The following is a 21906-nucleotide window of genomic DNA, read 5'->3' on the forward strand; positions in this document are numbered from 1 at the left end:
TTCACTCCGCAGTTATTCATTTGTACTTATATGATATGCACCACCTTGCCTTTAATTTGGTTAAGTAAGAAAATTTATTTATTAACCTAACACAATGTTGATAAAATGGTCTTAAAGGCGATGGACACTATTGGTAATTGTCAAAGACTAGCCCTCACAGTTGGTGTATCTTAACATATGCATAAAATAACAAACCTGTGAAAATTTGAGCTCAATCGGTCATCGAACTTGTGAGATAATAATGAAAGAACAAGCACCCTATAGTCACACGAAGTTGTGTGCGTGTAGATGGTTGATTTCAAGACATCAAGTTCTAAATCTGAGGTCTCGAAATCAAATTCGTGGAAAATTACTTCTTTCTCGAAAACTATGGCACTTCAGAGGGAGTCGTTTCTCACAATGTTTTATTACCATCAACCTCTCCCCATTACTCGTCACCAAGAAAGGTTTTATGCTAATAATTATTTTGAGTAATTACCAATAGTGTCCACTGCCTTTAATTCCTCAGTTGTGTGGTTTGTCACATGAAGAATTATTTATATGTAGAAGCATACTAAAAGATTGAAAAAAAGGTGGAGCTGAAAAAACACTGTGTGTCATGAATGTCTTATTGATTGTAGAATTAAATATTTTGTAGAATACAGTGAGGTATGCAAAAGGGGGGGTGGGGCTTGGGGCAGATTGTCTTGGAACATATCAAAGTACTTATTCCAGAGGTATTAAAATTGGTATTGAAAAGTAACACCCATTAATTAATTGTGGAAGATAATGGAATTACAATAATGGGTTTAAATTTTATTTCAAGGTAATTGCTGTATTTTTTTCACGAAAATGTGGGTTTTGTTGGGTAGGATATAATATGAAATGTCATTCCTAAGTCCTGGTTACATTTTCTGCAAATGGTGACAATCTAAAACTGTTGGACAGATCTTGATGTATCAAAACACACACGTTCAAATGATGATCAGTCAGCCATTGTCTTAAAATTATACAGCATTGCATTCGGCTTTAAAATGAATCAACATTTGGCAAAACAATTTCAATGGATACTTGGCAAAAATATTTGTACTCTTAGTCAAGTATGTTAGTTTGTAGTACTTTGGGAACACAATTGATTTTTTACTGCAAATGGTGATACAAGAAAACTTTCTTGCTCAATCAAGCAATGTTATAAAATATAATTTAGTTGAGTTTCAACTTTCTGGCATTCAAATAACTCATTTTATGTTTCTGAGTTTAGCCATTCTCAAAATGGTGTACGTGACTAGTTAATAGTGTAAATAAGCGTTATATTTGATTGACTTTACTGACACCCTAAGTTGTATGAAAGGATGGAATTTGTTCTGTTTGATTTGGTTTTGTGTGAATGTTTTCGTACGGTGATAAAGATCCCTTTGATGGCTTTGTGGAGGTTAGGTAGAGAGATGTTTTTAATGATAAACAAGAAGCCATTAAACCTTCAGTTTGTTGGGGTTTTAAGGCTAGTCTTTACGCGGTTTTTAGTGCAAACTAAACCTACATAATATGTTATGGTAATCCCCTTAACAAATTTCCACTCATTTCTGAGCTACTGCAACAGTCGATTGTTTCGATTGAGAAATTTGCATAATCATTGCGTTTAAAATCAACAGAATTAGTTTTCCCTGGTGAGAGCGTGGGAACTTAAACAATTTTGTTTTTGATTTTTTAATCCAGAAATACCCTTTACAAAAGATTTATTTTTGGCTGGTGACTTCATAATAAGACTTGGCCTAAGAGTTCACTCCTTTTGCAAGTTTCCTTTCTCCATACTGTACCTTTTAGTATACTAGTTCAAACTCTCCTTAATGTACTATTTTTTGTTTAGGTACATGTTGTATATCAATCACTTCGCCCTCTTTCTTGTATCGGTTTATCTCTAACTACAGAGCAACCACTATCTCTTCTATTGATCTGATTACATTATAAGCCAGTGATAGACCTTTAATCGGCATCTTTTCCCCTCCCAGCTACATTTTCTCCTGTCTTAAATAATGGTGATGTCAATCTGTGCATTGATCTGTGTAAATAAAGCAGACCTCATTTCCTTTATTATAAGCATTAAGCAAATCTCCTTGCTGCGTTTCTGACGTCATATCATCGCCCACTCTCTTCTAGGTATCATGTTTTGATGGATGCTCCTTTTGCTGTGGGCATTGATCCCTACCCTAGACACTGAAGTAACACTTTGGTAGATTTCCCCAGAGGAGTCTTTGTGAAAGTAGAATTCCTTCTCCATTAGAATGTAAAAATATTATTATAATGCATAGTACAATACAGGTGAAAATGCGATTGCCTCCATGCCCCCAAGTCATTGCATTGGTGCCCTTAAAATGATCCAGTTGAAATTTAAATTTCCTCATAGAGTGCCCTTTACCATAGAGAAAATGCATTGGTGCCCTTGCCATTTCAAAAAACGAAGCATACAGGCCTGCAGTATGATTATAATGCACCTATATGCTGAGTACATTATTTAAGGAGACCCTAATCCATGGTTTGTAGGCACTCTTCTGGCGCTACAGTAGATAAATCTATTGCTGAACCCTTGAACTTGAAGGGTTCTTGATAGATGAGAAAACAAATAGACATTCAATCATTTGGAATAATCCTGGCAGGTTTGGTTTGTGGCTTTTTCTTAAATTTCATATCAGGCATGTCTGGATTTCAAAGGATTTTTTTTCTTCTGAAAACCTCCTCGAGCCTTTAAGTTTTCTTGAATTAAAGTAGAACAACCCCAAAAGGGAGAAATGAATAGCCAACAACATTGTGTTCAAATATATTTCTGGCGATGCACAGAGTCTGTAAACTTCCCTGAATTATAAACATCTTAGAGATGCCGATTTTGGTTACTACATGTATGAATACAGGGGGACTCGGACCATTTTCCAGGAATTTTCACATCTGTCCAATCTCATCCCAGTCTTACATGTATGTGATGCTTCAAAATAAACATCCAAATAGCAAAAAACTTTATAACATTTCAGTCCTTTTAGTTTTATACATGATATTGTAGATCTGTCTACTGAATTGCTTTCCTGTTTCACATCATCACTCATCTAATGCCTACACAAACAGCCCATGGGAACCTCTTGTAAATATCCTGTGTGACGTCAAGATTTAAGACATGACGTCTTGACAGCTGAAGCTATACGGGGGTTATGAGGGTAATTAACCAAAGTGCTATGAATGAATTATAAGACACTATCGAGCTTAAAACGGAAGTCCATTACCCTGATGATCAATTCCATCACATGCTTTAATTTGATTGTAAAATACTTTCACTGTACGCTGTTAAGTGTTGTCGGGGTAGGGCAGACGACTTGAGAATGTATGCTTGTAATAATTTATTGCGTTTTTGACGCAGAAATCGGTTGAGTGGGTTTTCAAAATAGATTAGGTGTGCGTGGGCGAGGAATGTGATAAACAACACTTTTAAAAACACTTACAGATTGTCTGATTTGATTTAGTATGAAATTGAGTTACTTGTACCGTGCTTTGTATGTATTGAAGCTGGTCAGGGAATCTTTCAAGGGTATGGTTGAAAAAGTTGTTCATGAAGGATGGATAGTTTACAATTTGCAAGACATAATATTCATAATATAAAGCTCCATCTATTAAATTTCCATTTATGAGTTCCTTATTATTTTATTTAACTTAATAATTTCCATTTATGAGTTAAATTATTGATAAAGAATCTGGTTGAGATGGTTGAGAATGATTTTATGAGATAAAGCAACCATAATACAAGACTTTGAAATTGATACAAGGTGGGGTGGCACTTTTTTGCTGCCTGAACCTGCCAGAAACACCATTGCAAACCCCTTTTTTATGCTAAATGCACTTGGTTCTTGCACTGGTTTTTGTTGTCACAACACATGACCTATGGCTCTACGTCCTATTTGAAGTATGAAGCAATGTGTCTTGCTTAAGAACTCAAGTATCAAGACCGGGACTCAAAGCCCCACTCTGCTGTTTAGAAACACCAGAGGCTGGTGTGCTTGACTGCTCAGCCACAAGACACCACTATATCATGGACGCCTTGGTGCCCTTTTGAATGTTCTTATCAGAAAATTTAAATTGTTTTGGTGGCCTTTGTACAGGAAAAATATGAAGCATCGCGCCTAAACATAACATCTATATTTTCTCTCCCTGTTTCTATCTTTGTAACACTAGGGGATGTTAACTCCAAGTCAGCTGTTTGAGTATTTCACTGATTTTAAGGAGCCTGACTATGAAACACACTTTGCCCATGTTCACAGTCGATTCTCTACAAATACATTCCCTAGTTGGGAAAGAGCACATCCAATGCGGTAGGTTTACTTTTTGATTTCTCTATTTACTTGTGTTTCTTGGTGAGTGATGATTCCATTGCCTGGAATTTCATCTTAAAGGGGGAAAGGCCATTTTTATTTTAGAAAAGAGCGCTTTCCACAGCAAAAACTTAAATTATATGTGAAACTTTTGAAGGGTCCCTTCTGAAATTAGGTTCTATTGCTTACTCGGTTTCTCTCATTAATAAATATACTTTGGATCAAAGAAATTGTAAAAATGTTCTGAATATGTTACTTTTCTTTGGATGATTGTTTTGGACCCTCTTTTCAGGTTTAAGGGCCATATCTGTTCAGTTATTTAGTGCACTGCCTAATCTCTTAAATACAAATGTGCATGTCCTTAGTAACTGTGCGCCATAAATATTAACAATCCCATAGAAAAATACTTTTGTTGGTGCTCAGTTTTATTCTTCCTACTAATACTTAAGTCTGATTTCCTCAAAAGTATATTAGAGCATACACCATTCATACATATTGATCAGCCCTTGCACTCCATCAAGTTTTCCTTCTGTTTTTCCAAGAGCCAAATATCTTGCCTGTTTTTTTACTTCACACTTTTGCCTGTTTTAAACACTCAGATACATATCCCACAATGGGGAAATTAACTCCCTACGTGGGAACAGTAACCTGATGCATGCTCGTGAGGGTGTTATGAATAGTACAGTGTATGGAGACAAGCTGAAACGTCTCTACCCTGTGGTTGAAGAGAAGATGTCAGACTCTGGGCAGTTTGATAATGTCCTGGAGTTCTTGATCATGGCAGGTGGAAGAACACTTCCAGAGGTACAGTTTCAATTAACTTACAGGCAGGCAACTTTTCAGCTGATCAGCTGATTACCTCTTTTTCTTTTCAAAACAGTGCCAAAGAAAACTGAAAAAACACTCCACAAAAGTTAAGTGTGATCAGCCATATCCTCTTTTTTTGCAATTAGAAAGTTGCATGTCTGAAATTATTTGTATCACAATTTACAACTAATGGTAGAATTATTGTGTTTATTCACAAAGTTTTGAAATTGCTCAGAAACAAAGTTTGTGTGCACAGTATCAACAGGGCATGAAATTTACACTTGACTGCAGGCCTGAGGTCAGTGATTTTTAGCATCAGGCCAGTAAAATCAAGACTGGACAAGTCCATCTTGTGATTTTGAGTTGATTGGTAATACCTTACTGTGTTTGTCTGTAATTTAACCAAAACTGATGTTCAAATGTTGGCTTTGAGTCGGATAAAATAATCATTGAATTTGGTTAAGTACTTAAAGGAACGTTACAGAATTGGTAGAAACAAAAAATGTGAAGATCACAGATTTACATAAAACTTAAAACGGTCTAATGATGATGATAGTTGAAAACATCCCTTGAAATATTTCTGTATGCATATCATAATTTGATGAGAAATAAGTAATCTAACTTTGCGTTTGGAGTTTATCGCTCACTGAGCGTTTTATTCATTTTTGCTTTGACATCGATGCAATGCAAAATTTGTAATCGCTTTTTCACTATTTTCTCGTGACCCAGATGGCCGATCGATCTCAAACTTCTACAGGTTTGTCTGTTTATGTATATATGGTGGATTACATAAAGTACTTACACTGCCAACAACTGTTTTGTTAGCAAAAACCAATTCTGTAATGTTCCTTTAAGTATATTTACCCAAAGAAAAATAATTTTAAAAAAGTTCTCTGAGTGCTTGTTTTCAAAAAATTGAGTAGTTTATATGGGAACCGTCTAGGAAGTTACGGTCTCATTTTCATTCTGGTCTTGTGCCAAAAACTCCTGCCCAGTAAAATATTGAGCTACGAGTTCCTCCGATCATAACAGGAAACTCATCTTGAGAAGGCAAGGCCATTTTCATTTTGCAAAGGGCACATTTTACTTGAAGACCAGGGCCCAATTTCATAGAGCTGTTAAGCAAAAAAATTTGCTAAGCATGAAATTTCTTCTCAGATAAAATTTGCTAAGCATGAAATTTCTTCTCAGATAAAAACAGGATTACCAGCCAAATTTCCATTTTTTGCATAGTGCTTGTTACTGGTATTCAGCTTTTGTTTGCTTATCATGAAAATCACATGGAAATTTGGTTGATAAACCTGTTTTTATCAAGGAAGAAATTTCATGCTAAGCACTTTTTGTGCTTAGCAGCTCTATGAAATTGGGCCCTTATAGTTTATCACCCTTTTCGTTTAAGGATCAGTAAGTTAGTTTAGAAACATTCTCTTTCAGTACAGGACTTGAAACAGGCGGACCGAGCCTCAGCCATGGCTTAAGCCCAAGCCATACTTTCACAAAGGGCAGATGAGAAACTTTTGAAGGGGCACCAAAGCCAAGACCATGGCAACAGACCTCCATAAAGTTTGAGGCCTGCTGTACAATTTACCAGTTTACTTAGTTTAGAAGATGTTCCATTTACCGCCTACCCAGTTGTCTTCAGACATAATGTACATGTAGGAGTCATATATACATTTAATATCTTAATATGGATCGTGCAAGCCTCTTAATAATAACAACCCACATTTATGGTTTGATTTTAGGCCATAATGACTATGGTTCCTGAGGCATGGCAGAATGATCATCTCATGAATCAAGACAAGAGAGATTTCTATCAGTGGGCTGCGTTTGCCATGGAGCCGTGGGATGGACCTGGTATGTTAATACTACCAGGGGAAAGGATTCCAATGAAAACATGTGTATATTTCCTTCTGACCCAACTCACCTGTCTATCATCATAATCTGGGTTGCACCATTTTGGGAGACATGTCCCTTAGTTTTATACATTGTAGTGTGCATTTTAGGCGATACAGAATTTACTTGCAAGTGAAAAAAGGTTGGGTGTGTGGCAGATAGTAGCCAGGTGAGATGTTTGTGCAAGGGGTCAATTTGAGAAAATTTGAAGAAGCTTAGAATATTCAGAAACACAAATTTATTGTTGTTGCTGTTTTTCCTCTCTAATTGTAGCTCTCTTCACATTCTCTGATGGTCGTTACATCGGTGCTATTCTGGACAGGAATGGTCTACGTCCATCTCGTTACTGTATTACTAAGTCTGGCTTCATGATCATGGCCAGTGAGGTCGGTGTAGTGGATATCCCACACACTGATGTAGCGCAGAAGGTAAGATGGATCAGTAGCTACCAGATTCGCTCGGTACTATGTGAAATGACATGACACAATGATTGAAAACTGTATCGAACAATGCCATATTAAAGTGGCTATAGCCGATAATAGCTGCTTAAATTTTATAACGTTTGGAGTTGAGCACCATTTTTTTTACTTTACAGAAATGAGAAACTGAATACATCAAAAGCAAAACAACATTATCTGGATTTGTGGCGGATGTCGGATCAACCAAGTTTGGTTTGGTCTCATACACATAAACTTTACCCTAGTACATGTAGTACCCTAAGTTACCAGTTTCTTAGGAATGGTCTAAAGGTTGAAGTAAATCTTGTTGAAGATGGAATTTCTTATTACTGTGAATCCAGTGTGACTATTATGTCAATTCATACATAATTGTTCTAGAATTATACAAGGGTTGTTGTCTATCCAACCAGGGTCGGTTGAAGCCTGGTCGTATGCTGTTAGTGGACACTGTCATTGGTGAGGTCACCAAAGATGAGGAGTTAAAAAGAGGAATTGCTCAGCAGCGCCCAGTGAGCAAATGGTTACGAGAGCAGGTCATCACACTGCCAGACCTCTACAATGTACACAAGCAAGAGGTCATGAGTAATGGGGAAGATAGCTTGTCTGTGCAGACGGACCATCGCCTGCCCATGTTTGGCTACAGTGTGGAACACCTTAATATGCTTATCGTTCCTATCATCAAAAATAAGTAAGAGTTGCTTTTTAGAAGTGTTTTTTTTTTATGGTAGCTTTGCCTCCAACTTGTTGAAATCTTGTTGGAGATCATTTACAGTAGGATGATGACATCCTAAACGTTAGATAATGACATCCTGATGGAGGGGCTTATCTCAGGATGACGACAGCTTGAAAGTAGAATGTTGTCTTCCTAATTATCTTGGGTTCTTGACATTTCCAGGATTATCATCCCATGATAATGGATGTCATCATAATGTCTTCATCCTGAGATATCTTGGGTTCTTAAAGGCCAAGTCACGCTGCAGCGATAACGAAAACGATAACGATCACAACGCAAAGAGAACGCATTCTATTGGTTAAATTGCTCCACGCAGAATTTGCACACGCGCAATAGAATGCGTTTTCTTTGCGTCATCATAATTTTCATTATCCCTGCAATGTGACTCGGCCTGAACACTTCCAGGGTTATCATCACATGATGAATTATCTTGGCAAGTCAACGTCTTATGTTTCAGGATTTCCTCATCCTGAGATATTTCATATCGGATGTCAACATCTTACTTTCAAGATGGCAACATCCTAAGATGAAATATATCAGGAAGATGACATCTTACTTCAGGATGTTGTCATCCCAAGATATATATCATCTTGGGATGTTGACATCTTACATCCATTATGTGGTCATGATGCAGTAAATTCTTGCAGTACATGTATCTAAATATGTTGAAAGTATGACACCTCCAGAGCTCAGTAGTTTTCCCTCTGTTCAATGACGCATTGGAGTGTAAAAATGGTGATTATGAACATTTAATTGTATTTGGCATCATAAGGCAATATCAAAAATGATTATCATGGTAGGAAAGAGTCACATTTGAATCTTACAACATCACTATAGTTTTTTGTCAGAGACTCTCAATGTTAACGCTTGATTTTTTGTTACTTCAGGAAAGAGCCCCTTGGATCCATGGGAAATGACATTCCCCTAGCCTGTCTGTCAGAGCGGAATCCTCTGGTGTTTGAGTACTTCAAGCAACTGTTTGCCCAGGTTACCAACCCGCCCATTGATCCCATCAGGGAACACATTGTCATGTCACTGGTATGTTGTATATTAGATAGCACATTAAAGGCACTGGACACTAATGGTAATTACTCAAAATAATTACTAGCATAAAAACTTACTTGGTAACGAGCAATGGAGAGCTGTTGATAGTGTCAAACATTGTGAGAAACTGCTCCCTCAGAAGTAACATAGTTTTTGAGAAAGAGGTAATTTCTCACTCAAATAATAAAAGACTTTAGCTGAAGCGTTTTATTAAGCATCTGAAAGCGCACAATTTGTGCAACAAGGGTGTTTTTTTGTTTATTATTCTCTTGCAACTTCGATGACCAATCGAGTAAAACTTTCACAGGTTTGCTATTTGATGCATATGTTGGGATACACCAAGTGAGAATACTGGTCTTTGACAATTACCAAAGGTGTCCAGCCGTTGATTTCACCAAACTCTTCCTAACTTAGGATTCATCTTAGGACTTAGGACGGGTTCAGTTCCAAATACGTAGGACGCGTTGGAACCATCCTTAGTTAGGACGGGTTACTCGTCCTAAGTCGAGTTAGGATTAATCCTAGCGTTTCGTGAAATCAGCTGCTGTGCCTTTAAATGGTCTGAGGATGGACAGTCGATGCTGAGGTACTGGATGTGTGCCTCAGGATCTAATTTGTCAACTTTCAATACTTACTGAATCCGATTCCACATTAGATTGCTTTACTACACCTCATACAGCAGATTGACATTTACGTGTTCTATCTTTTCATGTAGTTGTATTGCTAGAGCAGTATATGTGGGCATGTGTTCTACACTGCTGTGACAGTTCCACGACTGCTTCAGAAAGTGCATGCATAGTAGACTAGCATGTGCCACTTAAGCCTACTACATGTATGTATGCATATTAACCCTGTGCATGATTGTTTGTTTGCGCGGGTTGAAAAGCGATTATAGCATCTGGAACATTATGGTAAATGGACCATCAAGCAAATGGCTCTCAAGCATAAATATGTATGAGGTTTATTAACCTCATACATATTGTGGTATAAATTAAACATTTTATTCATTCTCAAAAACTGAAATGCTGTATGAAATTGTTTTTAAACTGTTTTTACTACTTGGGTTGGACTTTAATCTGTAAAAGCACACAGACAAGACGAACACCATTCTTCTCATACAAACAATTTTGAGAGTCAATATAATATCTGCAAATAATGTTCTTTAGTTGACGTGAATTCAGCGGGAGCAGTTCACATGCAGGTCATCAATCCCAGGGACTTCATGTCAATTAGCCTTTTTGAGGTATAAACCAGTGTTGTAGCCATGGTGGGCGGTGCTGGGCGGTTCTGCCCAGAACTAACAAATTTGGCCCAGCACTCTGAGCAAAATACACTGTGCTGCCCAACACAGATTTCCTCCAGATTGCACTTCAGTAATGATGGCCCCATACACAGATGTATACGATTAGTCGTCAGTGTTGTAGCCACGGTGGGCGGTACTGGGCAGGGTCTGCCCAGAACTAACAAATTTGGCCCAGCACTCTGAGCAAAATACACTGTGCTGCCCAACACAGATTTCCTCCAGATTGCACTTCAGTAATGATGGCCCCATACACAGATGTATACGATTAGTCGTCAGTGTTGTAGCCACGGTGGGCGGTACTGGGCAGGGTCTGCCCAGAACTAACAAATTTGGCCCAGCACTCTGAGCAAAATACACTGCGCTGCCCAACACAGATTTCCTCCAGATTGCACTTCAGTAATGATGGCCCCATACACAGATGTATACGATTAGTCGTCAGTGTTGTAGCCACGGTGGGCGGTACCGGGCAGGGTCTGCCCAGAACTAACAAATTTGGCCCAGCACTCTGAGCAAAATACACTGTGCTGCCCAGCACAGATTTCCCCCACATTGCACTTCAATAATGATGGCCCCATTTCTAACATGATTAATGTTGTTGAACTGCTTGCCCTTGGTGGACTAAATTGGATTTAGAGCCCACCACTATAATTGGTCTAGCTACAACACTGAGTATGGAGGACACTATAGTAGTGCACTGTTCGGTTTAAGTGTCTCCAGATAAAACTTACCCAAACCTAATAGTGTCATAGGGCTGTGTCCACTATACCTCAAAATGGCTATAGAAAGGAATGCCAATCAGCACAGTGCACACAAATTGCTTGAGGTCAGTTTGTAGCTTAACAAAAATCAGACAAACAAATATGATTGGCATTGGCCTACTTATCTAATGCCACCTTCTAAATGGTGAATGTTTGAATCAACCATATACAAGTAAAAATAAACTATGAAATTTGGGGAAAAACCTTGAAAAAACCCCACAACTTTCAGCCTGTAAATACATTGTCAGTGATTTTGGTTGTAACAACTGAAATCAGCTGTTGCATTTTTTTTTAGGTTAATGAATTAATTTCAGAGGAAAATATTTCACAATTTTTTGTTATTTAAAGGGAAATTTTTAACAGAAAAAAATGATTCAATTATGAACTTCATAACCAGTTTCGCTTTCGAGTGAAATTAACAATGATTTTGGTTATCCTTGCCGATCGTGTATATTCTCTTTAATAGTTTCTGTAATTTTAAGATTGTCTGTATACTCTGTTGTTTCTATAGGCATGTCCCATTGGCCCAGAGAGTAATATTCTTGAGCCAAGTGAGCTCCAATGCAAGAGGCTTTTTTTGGACATGCCCATCCTTTCTCTAGATGACCTGGTAGTTATCAAGGCAACAACATTCAGAGGATGGAAGGTGAGGATTTGTTTATTATGAATGATGTTGTCCAGCGTGGCAATCTATTCTGGAATAGTCTGGATGACTCTTTTAAATCATTTACAACTTTCTAATTTCACTAAAAAACTTAAAACTCAATTTTTAAATCAATGCTAAGATACCTGCCTTATTTTCAGTCTTACACCCGTTTATGTCATGTCTTTTAATAATAATAATAATAATAGTAAAAATTTATATAGCGCCATATCCATCGAAAACAATGCTCCATGGCGCTAATACAGAGAAACATTAAAAATTTAGATAATCAGCAAAAACGGTTTATAGGCTGCGGATCAAAAAGCTGTTGCTTCACCCTGGATGTTGCCATTTGTTTAAAGTTCACTTTTGTATCACTTTTATGAAATGTAGATCTAGACTATTATAGAATTTGTTGTATTCATTTTGAATTAATGTGACTTTTGCAACATTGAACAAACGTATTGTGTTTGATTACAGTATTATTTAAAATGGGCATCTAACTAAGGCTATGATATGAAATAACAATCATAACACTTGAATAACAGTTGAATTATTATTTTGTCTAACCCTTTGAAACATTCTCATTTGGTTGTCACTCATATTGATGTTTGCTTTGTCCATCTTGAATAATATATTACCCCAAGTAATTCTTATTTCCCTTTTGATCACCAGACTAAAACAATTGACATAACTTTCCCCATCACATCTGGTTGCTCTGGTCTTGTACCTGCGCTTGAGCGAGTGTGTAGTGAGTGTTCTAAAGCTGTAGATGATGGCTATACACTGCTGGTGCTGTCTGATAGAAACGCTGGCAGAGAACATGTTCCAGTCAGGTAGGTATCTTTTTATCAAATTTCCCCTAAATTTACTAAATAATTTACCATTATAGGCATGATATTCTTCTAACTTGAGTCTGATTTCTGATTTGGTTGCCCTTGGAAAAATCACTAAAACTGTGGTTTTTAGGTTTAAAAGTTGATTTAATCCTACCATATGAACAAGTTTGTCAGCCCTTGAACTAAAAACATTTTTCAGAATTCTTTCCAAGGACCAATTATCATGCTTGATTACAGCTTGCTTTGTTTTGTTATTTTGTTGAAGTTTCAAACATCCACTACCCCTTTATTGGCCGTGCCTGAATGAGCAGCTATGGCTATTGCGTTGAAGTATATGATTTCCTTAGGAACACACTTAGCAACAGCTGTAGCCGTAACCGCCAAGATGTGTAGTCACATGTGGCCTATCCTGTCCTTCGTCTCTGTGTGTTAGCCTTGGCTTCTACACTTTTCATCATCTATCTTCTCTCAGCAAAGATCTTTCTTTTTGTTACAATTGTCTAGTGATCTTGACCTACATTTAACTTAAATTTTTTCAAAGAAACCTGCTTTTGAAGTTTTGTAACAATTTTGGGTTTTACATTAATTTTGGTTTTACCCATATACACTGATGTATCTTATAGTACTGTATGCTCACCGATAAAAATCACAGGCATATTACTTGGGTGGGATTTGAATCCATGACCTTCGCAATACTAGAGCAGTGTCTTACCAGTGTTGGGTTTTGTCGTTGTTTAGTTCCGCGTTGGCTCTTGGAGCAACCCATCACCATCTGATCAAGACTCGACAACGTCTCCGCGTCGGCCTGATCGTAGAGACGGGTGAAGCCAGAGAGATGCACCACATGTGTTTGCTCCTTGGCTATGGTGCCGATGCCATCTGCCCATACCTGGTCTATGAGAGCGTACAGAGTCTAAGGGATCAGAACCTACTAGGTGAAGAGGTCTTCACTGATGAAGAGATTGCTTTGAGATTCAAGAGTGCCACAGCTAAGGGGATTGCTAAGGTCATGGCTAAGATGGGAATCTCCACACTGCATAGCTATAAGGTAATAGTTCTGTCTCTTCAAAATAATGATCACATAAGAATATTATACAAACATTGGGTACATGTGTTTAATTTCGTAAAATATAATCACAAGATCAAATCTTGAGGCGAAAGGTGATGTAAAATGGAAAACAAAATTTCACTGAGTGATTATTCTGTGACAATGCACAAATAAAAGGCATTCAATACTTGTTATATGATACTAGATGTTTTCTTTTTCTGTCTTACCAGTGTGCCTTCACATTGTTCCCTGGGTCCAATTTAACAGGGCTGCTTAAAGCACAACAAGCAGCTAAGCACAACAAAATGATGCTTACCAGAATAAAGTCACCAGCCAAACTACCATGTCACACATTAGCAGAAACATGTTAAGCTCAATATTCTGCTTAAGCTCTATGAAATTGGGCCCAGCTTTCCCACTTCCCCCTGCCGTCAGGAACTCCTGTCAATACTGTCATACAGATTGGAGTTGTCTTGAGTTGAATCTACTGATTCTTTAACACCATATATTGTATCTTTCTTTAGGGAGCTCAAATATTTGAAGCTGTAGGCCTTTGTCAAGAAGTGGTTGATAAATGTTTCCTCGGTACTGCATCTAGATTGGGCGGTGCTACGTTTCAAGTGTTGGCTGAAGAGGTGAGCTTTGTTTGTCTAGTTTTATAACAGGTATACATGAGATCCAGTAATAACTGTCATGTGCCTAGCAGAAGGTACTACTTACTGCTCACAAGTTTTTTGGGTGGTCTCAAAGACAAACATATTTTACTGAAATGGTTCTAAAATTATCATGAAGCAGGAAAATAAGGGCATCAAATAGCTTGGTTAACTTGGTTTTTCACTATATATATTGCTAAAAACAAACCTGATCTAATTTGCGATTGTTTTTTTAAGAATTATTAGTTTCTGCTAATAAAACGAAGGGTGCCTCAAAAGTGAACTTAATCAATAACCCGGAAGCCTGAGGAAACCCGTAGACAAGGGTGCTTACAAGGAACCAGAAACACTGAAGTTAAACCCCTACTCTTCCATGATTATTGTTGTGGGTTTTTCTACATACATTACAAAACACAAGGGGTGGCTTCACGTCTTATCCAGAAGGACCAAGCAATTAGGATAAAGTATCTTGCATAAGAACATAGGCGTTAGGACCTGGAGTGCGTTTTGGCGACCCCAACCAAAAACTGTTGCGGTTGTTGGTCGTTGTGCGGTTGTTGTGCGCTCGGTTACTGTTTTGGTTATGACGTCGGAAACAGCTTTTGGTTGGGGTTGCCAAAACGCACTCCAGCCTGGCCAGGATTCAAACCCATACTCTCTGAGTGACAGAACTTGATTATGGTGCATCAAAACAATAAGATGCACTCACTAGACTGCTCGATCACAACTCTCTTCTTTATGGAGCCAGTCACTTTTCTTTCGTGAAATAAAAAAAAATTATGGCAAACTTGCTCATGAATGTATTTTATCCATCAGGCTCTGCAACGTCACTTCATAGCCTACTCAGATCGGGATGGTGACATCATCACAAGTTTGGAGCCTGGACAATACCATTGGCGCAGTGGGGGTGAAAAGCACATCAATGACCCCACCAGTGTGGCTAATCTACAAGAAGCTACCCGCAACAAGAGTCAAACGGCCTATGATAAATTTAGAGAGTCCCAGGAAGCTGTGGTAAACCATACTGTCCTTTTTTTAGCCGATAAAAAAAACTATAAAAAAACAAATTATTCTCAGGCAATCACATTTAAAAAAGCAATCAAACACATAAAAAGAGCATAAGCAATCAAAAGACTGAGGTAAGTGAACTAGCTGGAGCCCGATAGATTGCCTAAAAGAAATAAAGCTTTTGTCTAGAGGCTCTTCTATCCAGCTGGTTTTAAGAAGAACAAAAGTCTAACCTCTCTTTAAGTACCCTGATTCGACAAATTACCTTGTTTGTAAAGTTGTAAGGACCATTTTCCCCCATTTCACCTACTGCCACCCCTGTATCTAAATATGCATTTCCCCTTGCATCGAATTGTTTCATTTTTGTAAAAAGATTATGGCCAAATTTCTTGACTCTAAACTTAAAGTTTAACATTTTATTATTGGCAGTATGGACTTAATGTACTTTGAATCACTCCCCAGATCAGAGACTGTACCCTGAGGGGTCAGCTTGACCTTCAGATGGCCTCTACTCCTCTTGATCTCTCTCTGGTTGAAGACGCTACCAGCATCGTCAAACGATTCGTCACTGGTGCTATGAGCTTTGGAAGTCTGTCTATTGAGACACACACAACACTTGCACGTGCCATGAACAAGTAAGAGACGGGCCTCACTGGTTATTCCAGCTGCATAATGATACAATTTGGTAAACAAAAGTACTTGCTACTTACTTACTTACTTAAGTCGAGTGGTGTCCTCGAATCACGATGGTTCCACAACCCTTCCTGTCCCCCACTGCCAACTTGAAATCTGTTGATTCAAAACCCGTGTCGATTTTGAGAATGTCAGTGTAAGTTAGTTTAGCAGGTTTCCTCCTCCCATGCTAAGGGGTCCACAGAACAATATTTGATACTGGTTCGTCTTTGCTCCTGTAGCAGTGGCCAGCAAAAACGCATCCTTCTCTGATTTTTGTTGATAGCTTGGGTAGGCTCCCATATAAGACTTTGTTGGTCATATGTTGGCTCCCGTGGATATTGAGAGCTGTTCTTAATAGCCTTGTGTAGCACCCATTTATCTGCTTTTCCAGTTTTGGAGTAAGAGTCCATGCCACACTTGCTATGTGGACAAGAAACACCAGGGTTAACCACTACTCTTTCACAATAACTGGTTTCTTTTAGGGGCACTTCCAATCCTAGTAGACCCACAGCTTTACATTACAACCCATCGGAAGGACGAAGCAATAATGGTTAATTGTCTTGCTTGAGGACACAGCTGTCAAGACAAGTACTCGAACCAACACTCTGCTAATCAGGAACACCATAGCTTAAAACCAGTGCTAATAACTGCTCGGCTACAACACGCTGTTATTGATTACTTGCTTGTTTTGGTTTTTTTTTACTAAGAATTGGGGGTAAGAGCAATACAGGAGAAGGTGGCGAGTCTGAAAACCGTTACATCAGCAATGATCCTAGCAACAGTACACGATCAGCCATCAAGCAGGTTGCTTCAGGTCGGTTTGGAGTCACTAGCTCCTACCTGGCACATGCTGATGAGTTACAGATCAAGATGGCGCAGGGAGCAAAGCCAGGTGAAGGGGGAGAGCTCCCGGGATATAAGGTACTTACTGGACTTCAATCGCTCTTATTAACAAGCCTGGATCATACTTTGAGCAAAAAGCCAATGTCTGTGAAATTCATGTGCTGTTTTCCAATTGTTATGCAAGGGAGTTCACTTCACTTTCACAATTCAAAAGAAGTATGAACTGGCTAGAACTGTTTTAATATTCCTTATTTCTTATGTCACACGGATGATATGTGGCTAGGAATGCAAGAATAAAGTTCTACTTTTACGCTTTAGTTAATTAATCAAATTGATTTGGATATTCCTCACTGATAAACCAGGATGATTCTGAAATAACAATGATAAAGGTAGTGAGTACAGGTTTGGAAAAGCACACTGTTTATCCCCTCCCTATGTCACGTCATAAATAACGTCACAAGGTTTCTCGCATCGTCTCATTTCAGATAGAAATAAGAATTAACTATACAAAAATAGTGAACTTTATGGTGCAACCATGTAGTAGAAATAATTCACTCTTAATTAACTGCTACTTTAATGATTTCTCAAGGTGTCTGAAGACATTGCCAAGACTCGATCATCCATCCCAGGTGTAGGGCTAGTCTCCCCGCCTCCTCATCATGACATTTACTCCATTGAGGACCTTGCAGAGCTCATCTACAACTTGAAGTGTTCCAACCCTGAGGCTAGGATCAGTGTCAAGCTAGTGTCGGAGGTCGGTGTTGGGGTCATCGCTGCCGGAGTTGCCAAGGTAAACCAGATTTATGTCGGAACACAATAGCAAATCAAACCTTATGGAAATTGAGATTTTGCACCGTGGGATATAAAACATACACCTAGACTGGGCAGTGCATACTATGGTGAAGAATCAAATGTGATTTTGCTTTTTGAAAGATCATGGACTCCCCTTTAAGAACCTATACCTTTGGGTGTCTTTTGGCCCATCCCTCATGGCCATTTTTGATTGCCCTTTAACTGAAGGGCCACAGACCAGGTGACTAGAATGTTATTAGTTTATGTGCTGTACTTTTTCTAGACTTTGCTTTGCAGGCATTTTTTGTGCAAAATGTTTGGAGCTCATAATCATTCAAATCTCAGCAGCACATTTCTTTAATTAAACTCAGAAAGGAATGATATAACAACCTGTAATTAAAGGTCTTCGAGAAAGGCTCTGTTATGGTCCAAATGTTAGGTCACTTTCTTTTTTTTTGCATTTATACCATTCACGGGATGGTAAGCAGCTTTTATCAAATTACTTTTGACGTACGACTAGAATTAACAAGATTGTGTTCTGATTGATTTACACAGGGTCTAGCTGAACACATTACCATCTCTGGCCATGATGGTGGCACAGGAGCTAGCACCTGGACAGGGATCAAGCATGCAGGGCTACCGTGGGAACTAGGTCTCTCAGAAACACACCAGACGCTGGTACTGAATGACCTCAGGTCAAGGGTCAAAGTGCAGACTGATGGGCAGCTCCGAACTGGTAGGGACAATACAAACCTCTAATAATATTAAGTAGGATTTGAAACTTTGTATGGTGGAAATACGATATAGAAAGGTTTGCGGTAACACCATGTAATGACTATCTCTAAGAGAGATACCAAGCTAATGCGCCTCCACAGTACTTAAGCAGCATGCAGCATCAGAGTCCAGCTTTCTCCAGAAGACGATTAGAGCATACTGATTGAAACGTCGAGTTGAAACCAACGGTTCTTTTCAGAACCACCCCAACTCATTAGAGATAGTCATTACATGGTGTTACCGCAAACCTTTCTATATCTAATAATATTGTTTAATTCAAAACTAAACCTTTCCTCCAACTGGACTGGATGACACTTGAAAAAAAAAAGATTTGATTGAGGCACCTTATATCCCGATCCTCACAGAAATTTTAAAAATTAGTGACAAGCAAAACTGGAAGTGAAAATATAATTCAATTTTTGGGTGACAAAGAAAAGTTTCCTGCAGCTTCTGGAATAATGTGCTGGTGCTCTACCAACTAAGCAGTAAAGCTCTAATGATGCTTGTACTCCCTGTTGTGTCAATATCTTTGTTCCCGGGCTGCCAGTCAGACGCCATTCAACCTTTAACTGACGTGTAGCTAGGGATCTTGTCCAAGTTCACAAATCAACCTGGGAAGCGGCAAGAGAGGGATCACTTTCAGGGGATGCAACTTTTTATTTCAAAAGTCAGTAATAAATCACAAGGGACACTGACTTGGTAAATTAACATCTATTACATCGTTGCGGTACCCGCTACTAAAAGCATAATATTCGAACAGCCTCTAGCTACTGGGCAATCTCGGCGGTCTAGTTGGTAAGACACTACTCTAAATTTGCAAAGGTTGTGGGTTCGAATCCCCCCCAAGTTATATGGCAAGAATTTTTGTTCACAGGACCCTGGAAAGCACAGCGTGTGTATAATGTACAAACCTAAATTAACAGTCCTGATCCCTGATGCAAATTGACCATCTATTAAATTAACTTGGTTGTATATTTTGTGTGTAGGTCGTGATGTGGTAATAGCAGCTCTCCTTGGTGCTGATGAGTTTGCTTTCTCTACAACACCTCTTATTGCCCTTGGATGCATCATGATGAGAAAATGCCATCTTAATACTTGCCCTGTGGGTGTGGCAACGCAGGTTAGAGCATTTGTTGGGGTTGATATGTTTGGGAGCATTGCTAGTGAGGTCTGGATCAAATATAACACGTTGCCCAGCTTTTTGTAACTATGAAATGTTGTACTGGTATCAGAAATATATCAAAACGAAGAAAGAAATGCTTGCAATCAGCAGTAAGATAACCCTTAATATCTGTATGTGATTCAAGGATCCAGAATTGCGAAAGAAGTTTGACGGTGAGCCAGAACACGTCATCAACTACTTCTTCATGCTCGCCGAGGAGGTTCGTCAACTCATGGCCCAGCTGGGCTTCCGTAGCTTCCAGGAGATGATCGGACGCACAGACAAACTCAAGGCATCGGAGCAGCCAGCCAATGAGAAGTGTCGTATGCTGGATTTCAGCAGGATCTTACAGCGAGCTGATGAGATGAGGGTAGGGGTGAATATCATCGGAGGGAGTAAAGAGCAAAATTTCAATCTGGGAAACAGATTGGTAAGTTAACTTGTCTTCATTGTTTGTTGATTGGTTCATTTGTGTAGTGCCCCTCTTTTAGAGACTCCTTATAAGGAGTTAGAAAATGTCGCACCCTAACAAGAATCGAGTTCACATTTTCAATTTTTTAAGAGTACAATTTTGCGATCCTGCAATATTGTCCATGTGGCACACTTGCTAGTCTGGACAGCTGATTGGCTGGCGTGTGATCTGTTTGCCATGGTTATGTCTTTCTGATTGGGTAAGGTACTCTAAGTAATAAAAAACTGTATCTACTTCTCCAGCCAACAAGCTGATGTGTTCTCATTTTTGCTGCTTTTAAACAGCCTCCTGGATGCCCCTACATATCACATATACAGTGATGTGAAAGGTTGAGATTTGGAAACAGAGTTCACAAAGTTATTTCTTTTACGATATTCTGAACAGTTTTGTCAAGTATATTTGGCTTGCAGGGGACTTCTCAACAGTCATCTCAACAATACTATATGTACAAATTATTTTAAGTTTATTGGTGTTTCAGGGCTCCATTTTCAAGGAGGTAAAATCCAATCGCAAAACTACTGGTCCAATGCTAAAATCACTGGCCTTCCGCGGGCCAGTGGTCAGGTGTAAATTTTGAGCCATGGTCTTTCTTGTTTTACTACCAACTTGTTACATCTTAATTAATTGATTTACCTAACTTATTTTGGACAGGACAATAAATTGATAGAGGCAGCCCAAGATGTATTGGACGGCAAGAAGGATAGTGTATCTCTAGAGATGGACATTACTAGTCAGAGCAGAGCGTTTGCCACAACTCTCAGCTTCGAAATCGCTAAGTAAGATATCAAATCACCAACTACATCCTAGGACAAATAATTATTATCTTTTGGTACCCTTTAATGGTCTCCAATTTTAGAAGTGAGAAAAATGAGGCAAAGGGCCAGACTTCAAGATATCCAAGTAGATTTCAAGAAGAAAAAACATTACATTTTTATTTAATTTTCTTGGTGATGGTTTGAAAAATTGACTTTAGTGCTACTCTAGTGTTAATTTTGCATCCACTGAAGTTGGTTACCTACAAGTTGCCTCATACGACACAGCCCTTAAGTCAACATATGTAAACTCTAAATGTTGAACCCCCAAATACAAAGTAAAAAGTAGTCAATGATTATTAGTTTTTAGATGATTTTAAGTTTGAAGCCAAACAAACTTTGTATTTGATAACATCTGGAAATCAACAATGTTTTACCCAAAGTAGAAATCAATATTCACTAGATCTTAACATGTGTTTAAATTTCAGCAATTTTAAAGGCACCGGACACATTTGGTAATTGTCAAAGACCAGTATTCTCACTTGGTGCATCCCAACATATGCATAAAAAAACAAACCTGTGAAAATTTTGACTCAAATGGTCACCAAAGTTGCAAGAGAATAATGAAAGTAAAAAACCCAACTTTGTGTGCTTTCAAATGCATAATACAAGGCTTTAGCTTATTTGATTGAGATTAACTCTCTCAAAAAAAAACAAAGTTACTTCAGATAGAGCCGTTTCTCACAATTTTGTATACTATCAACAGCTTCCCTTTGCTCGTCACCAAGTAAGTTTTGTGCTAACAATTATTTTGAGTAATTAACAGAAGTGTCTAGTGCCTTTAAAAGGAATCTTATATAAGAAGCTTTATCAAAAGTTGTTTTAATTTGTATTGTTGCAAGGGAGACCATACTTACAGTA

General features: G+C 38.4%; 1 protein-coding gene across 1 annotated transcript in view; it reads left to right on the plus strand.

Annotated features, from left to right (window-relative positions):
• The window catches only part of LOC139947381 (uncharacterized), a 41094-nt gene that overhangs the window by 5502 nt on the left and 13686 nt on the right, over positions 1 to 21906 (plus strand). The window contains exons 7-24 of the mRNA XM_071945287.1: positions 4192 to 4328; positions 4928 to 5132; positions 6878 to 6989; positions 7302 to 7456; positions 7897 to 8174; positions 9107 to 9257; positions 11836 to 11970; positions 12643 to 12803; positions 13545 to 13854; positions 14379 to 14489; positions 15324 to 15521; positions 15978 to 16150; positions 16898 to 17111; positions 17623 to 17823; positions 18381 to 18561; positions 19586 to 19719; positions 19907 to 20191; positions 20885 to 21009. Of these exons, the coding sequence (XP_071801388.1) occupies positions 4192 to 4328; positions 4928 to 5132; positions 6878 to 6989; positions 7302 to 7456; positions 7897 to 8174; positions 9107 to 9257; positions 11836 to 11970; positions 12643 to 12803; positions 13545 to 13854; positions 14379 to 14489; positions 15324 to 15521; positions 15978 to 16150; positions 16898 to 17111; positions 17623 to 17823; positions 18381 to 18561; positions 19586 to 19719; positions 19907 to 20191; positions 20885 to 21009 (3266 nt within the window). The remainder of the gene's footprint in view (positions 1 to 4191; positions 4329 to 4927; positions 5133 to 6877; positions 6990 to 7301; positions 7457 to 7896; positions 8175 to 9106; positions 9258 to 11835; positions 11971 to 12642; positions 12804 to 13544; positions 13855 to 14378; positions 14490 to 15323; positions 15522 to 15977; positions 16151 to 16897; positions 17112 to 17622; positions 17824 to 18380; positions 18562 to 19585; positions 19720 to 19906; positions 20192 to 20884; positions 21010 to 21906) is intronic.

Source organism: Asterias amurensis, chromosome 14 (genome assembly GCF_032118995.1).
Source record: "Asterias amurensis chromosome 14, ASM3211899v1".
Classification (NCBI taxonomy): Eukaryota; Metazoa; Echinodermata; class Asteroidea; order Forcipulatida; family Asteriidae; genus Asterias; species Asterias amurensis.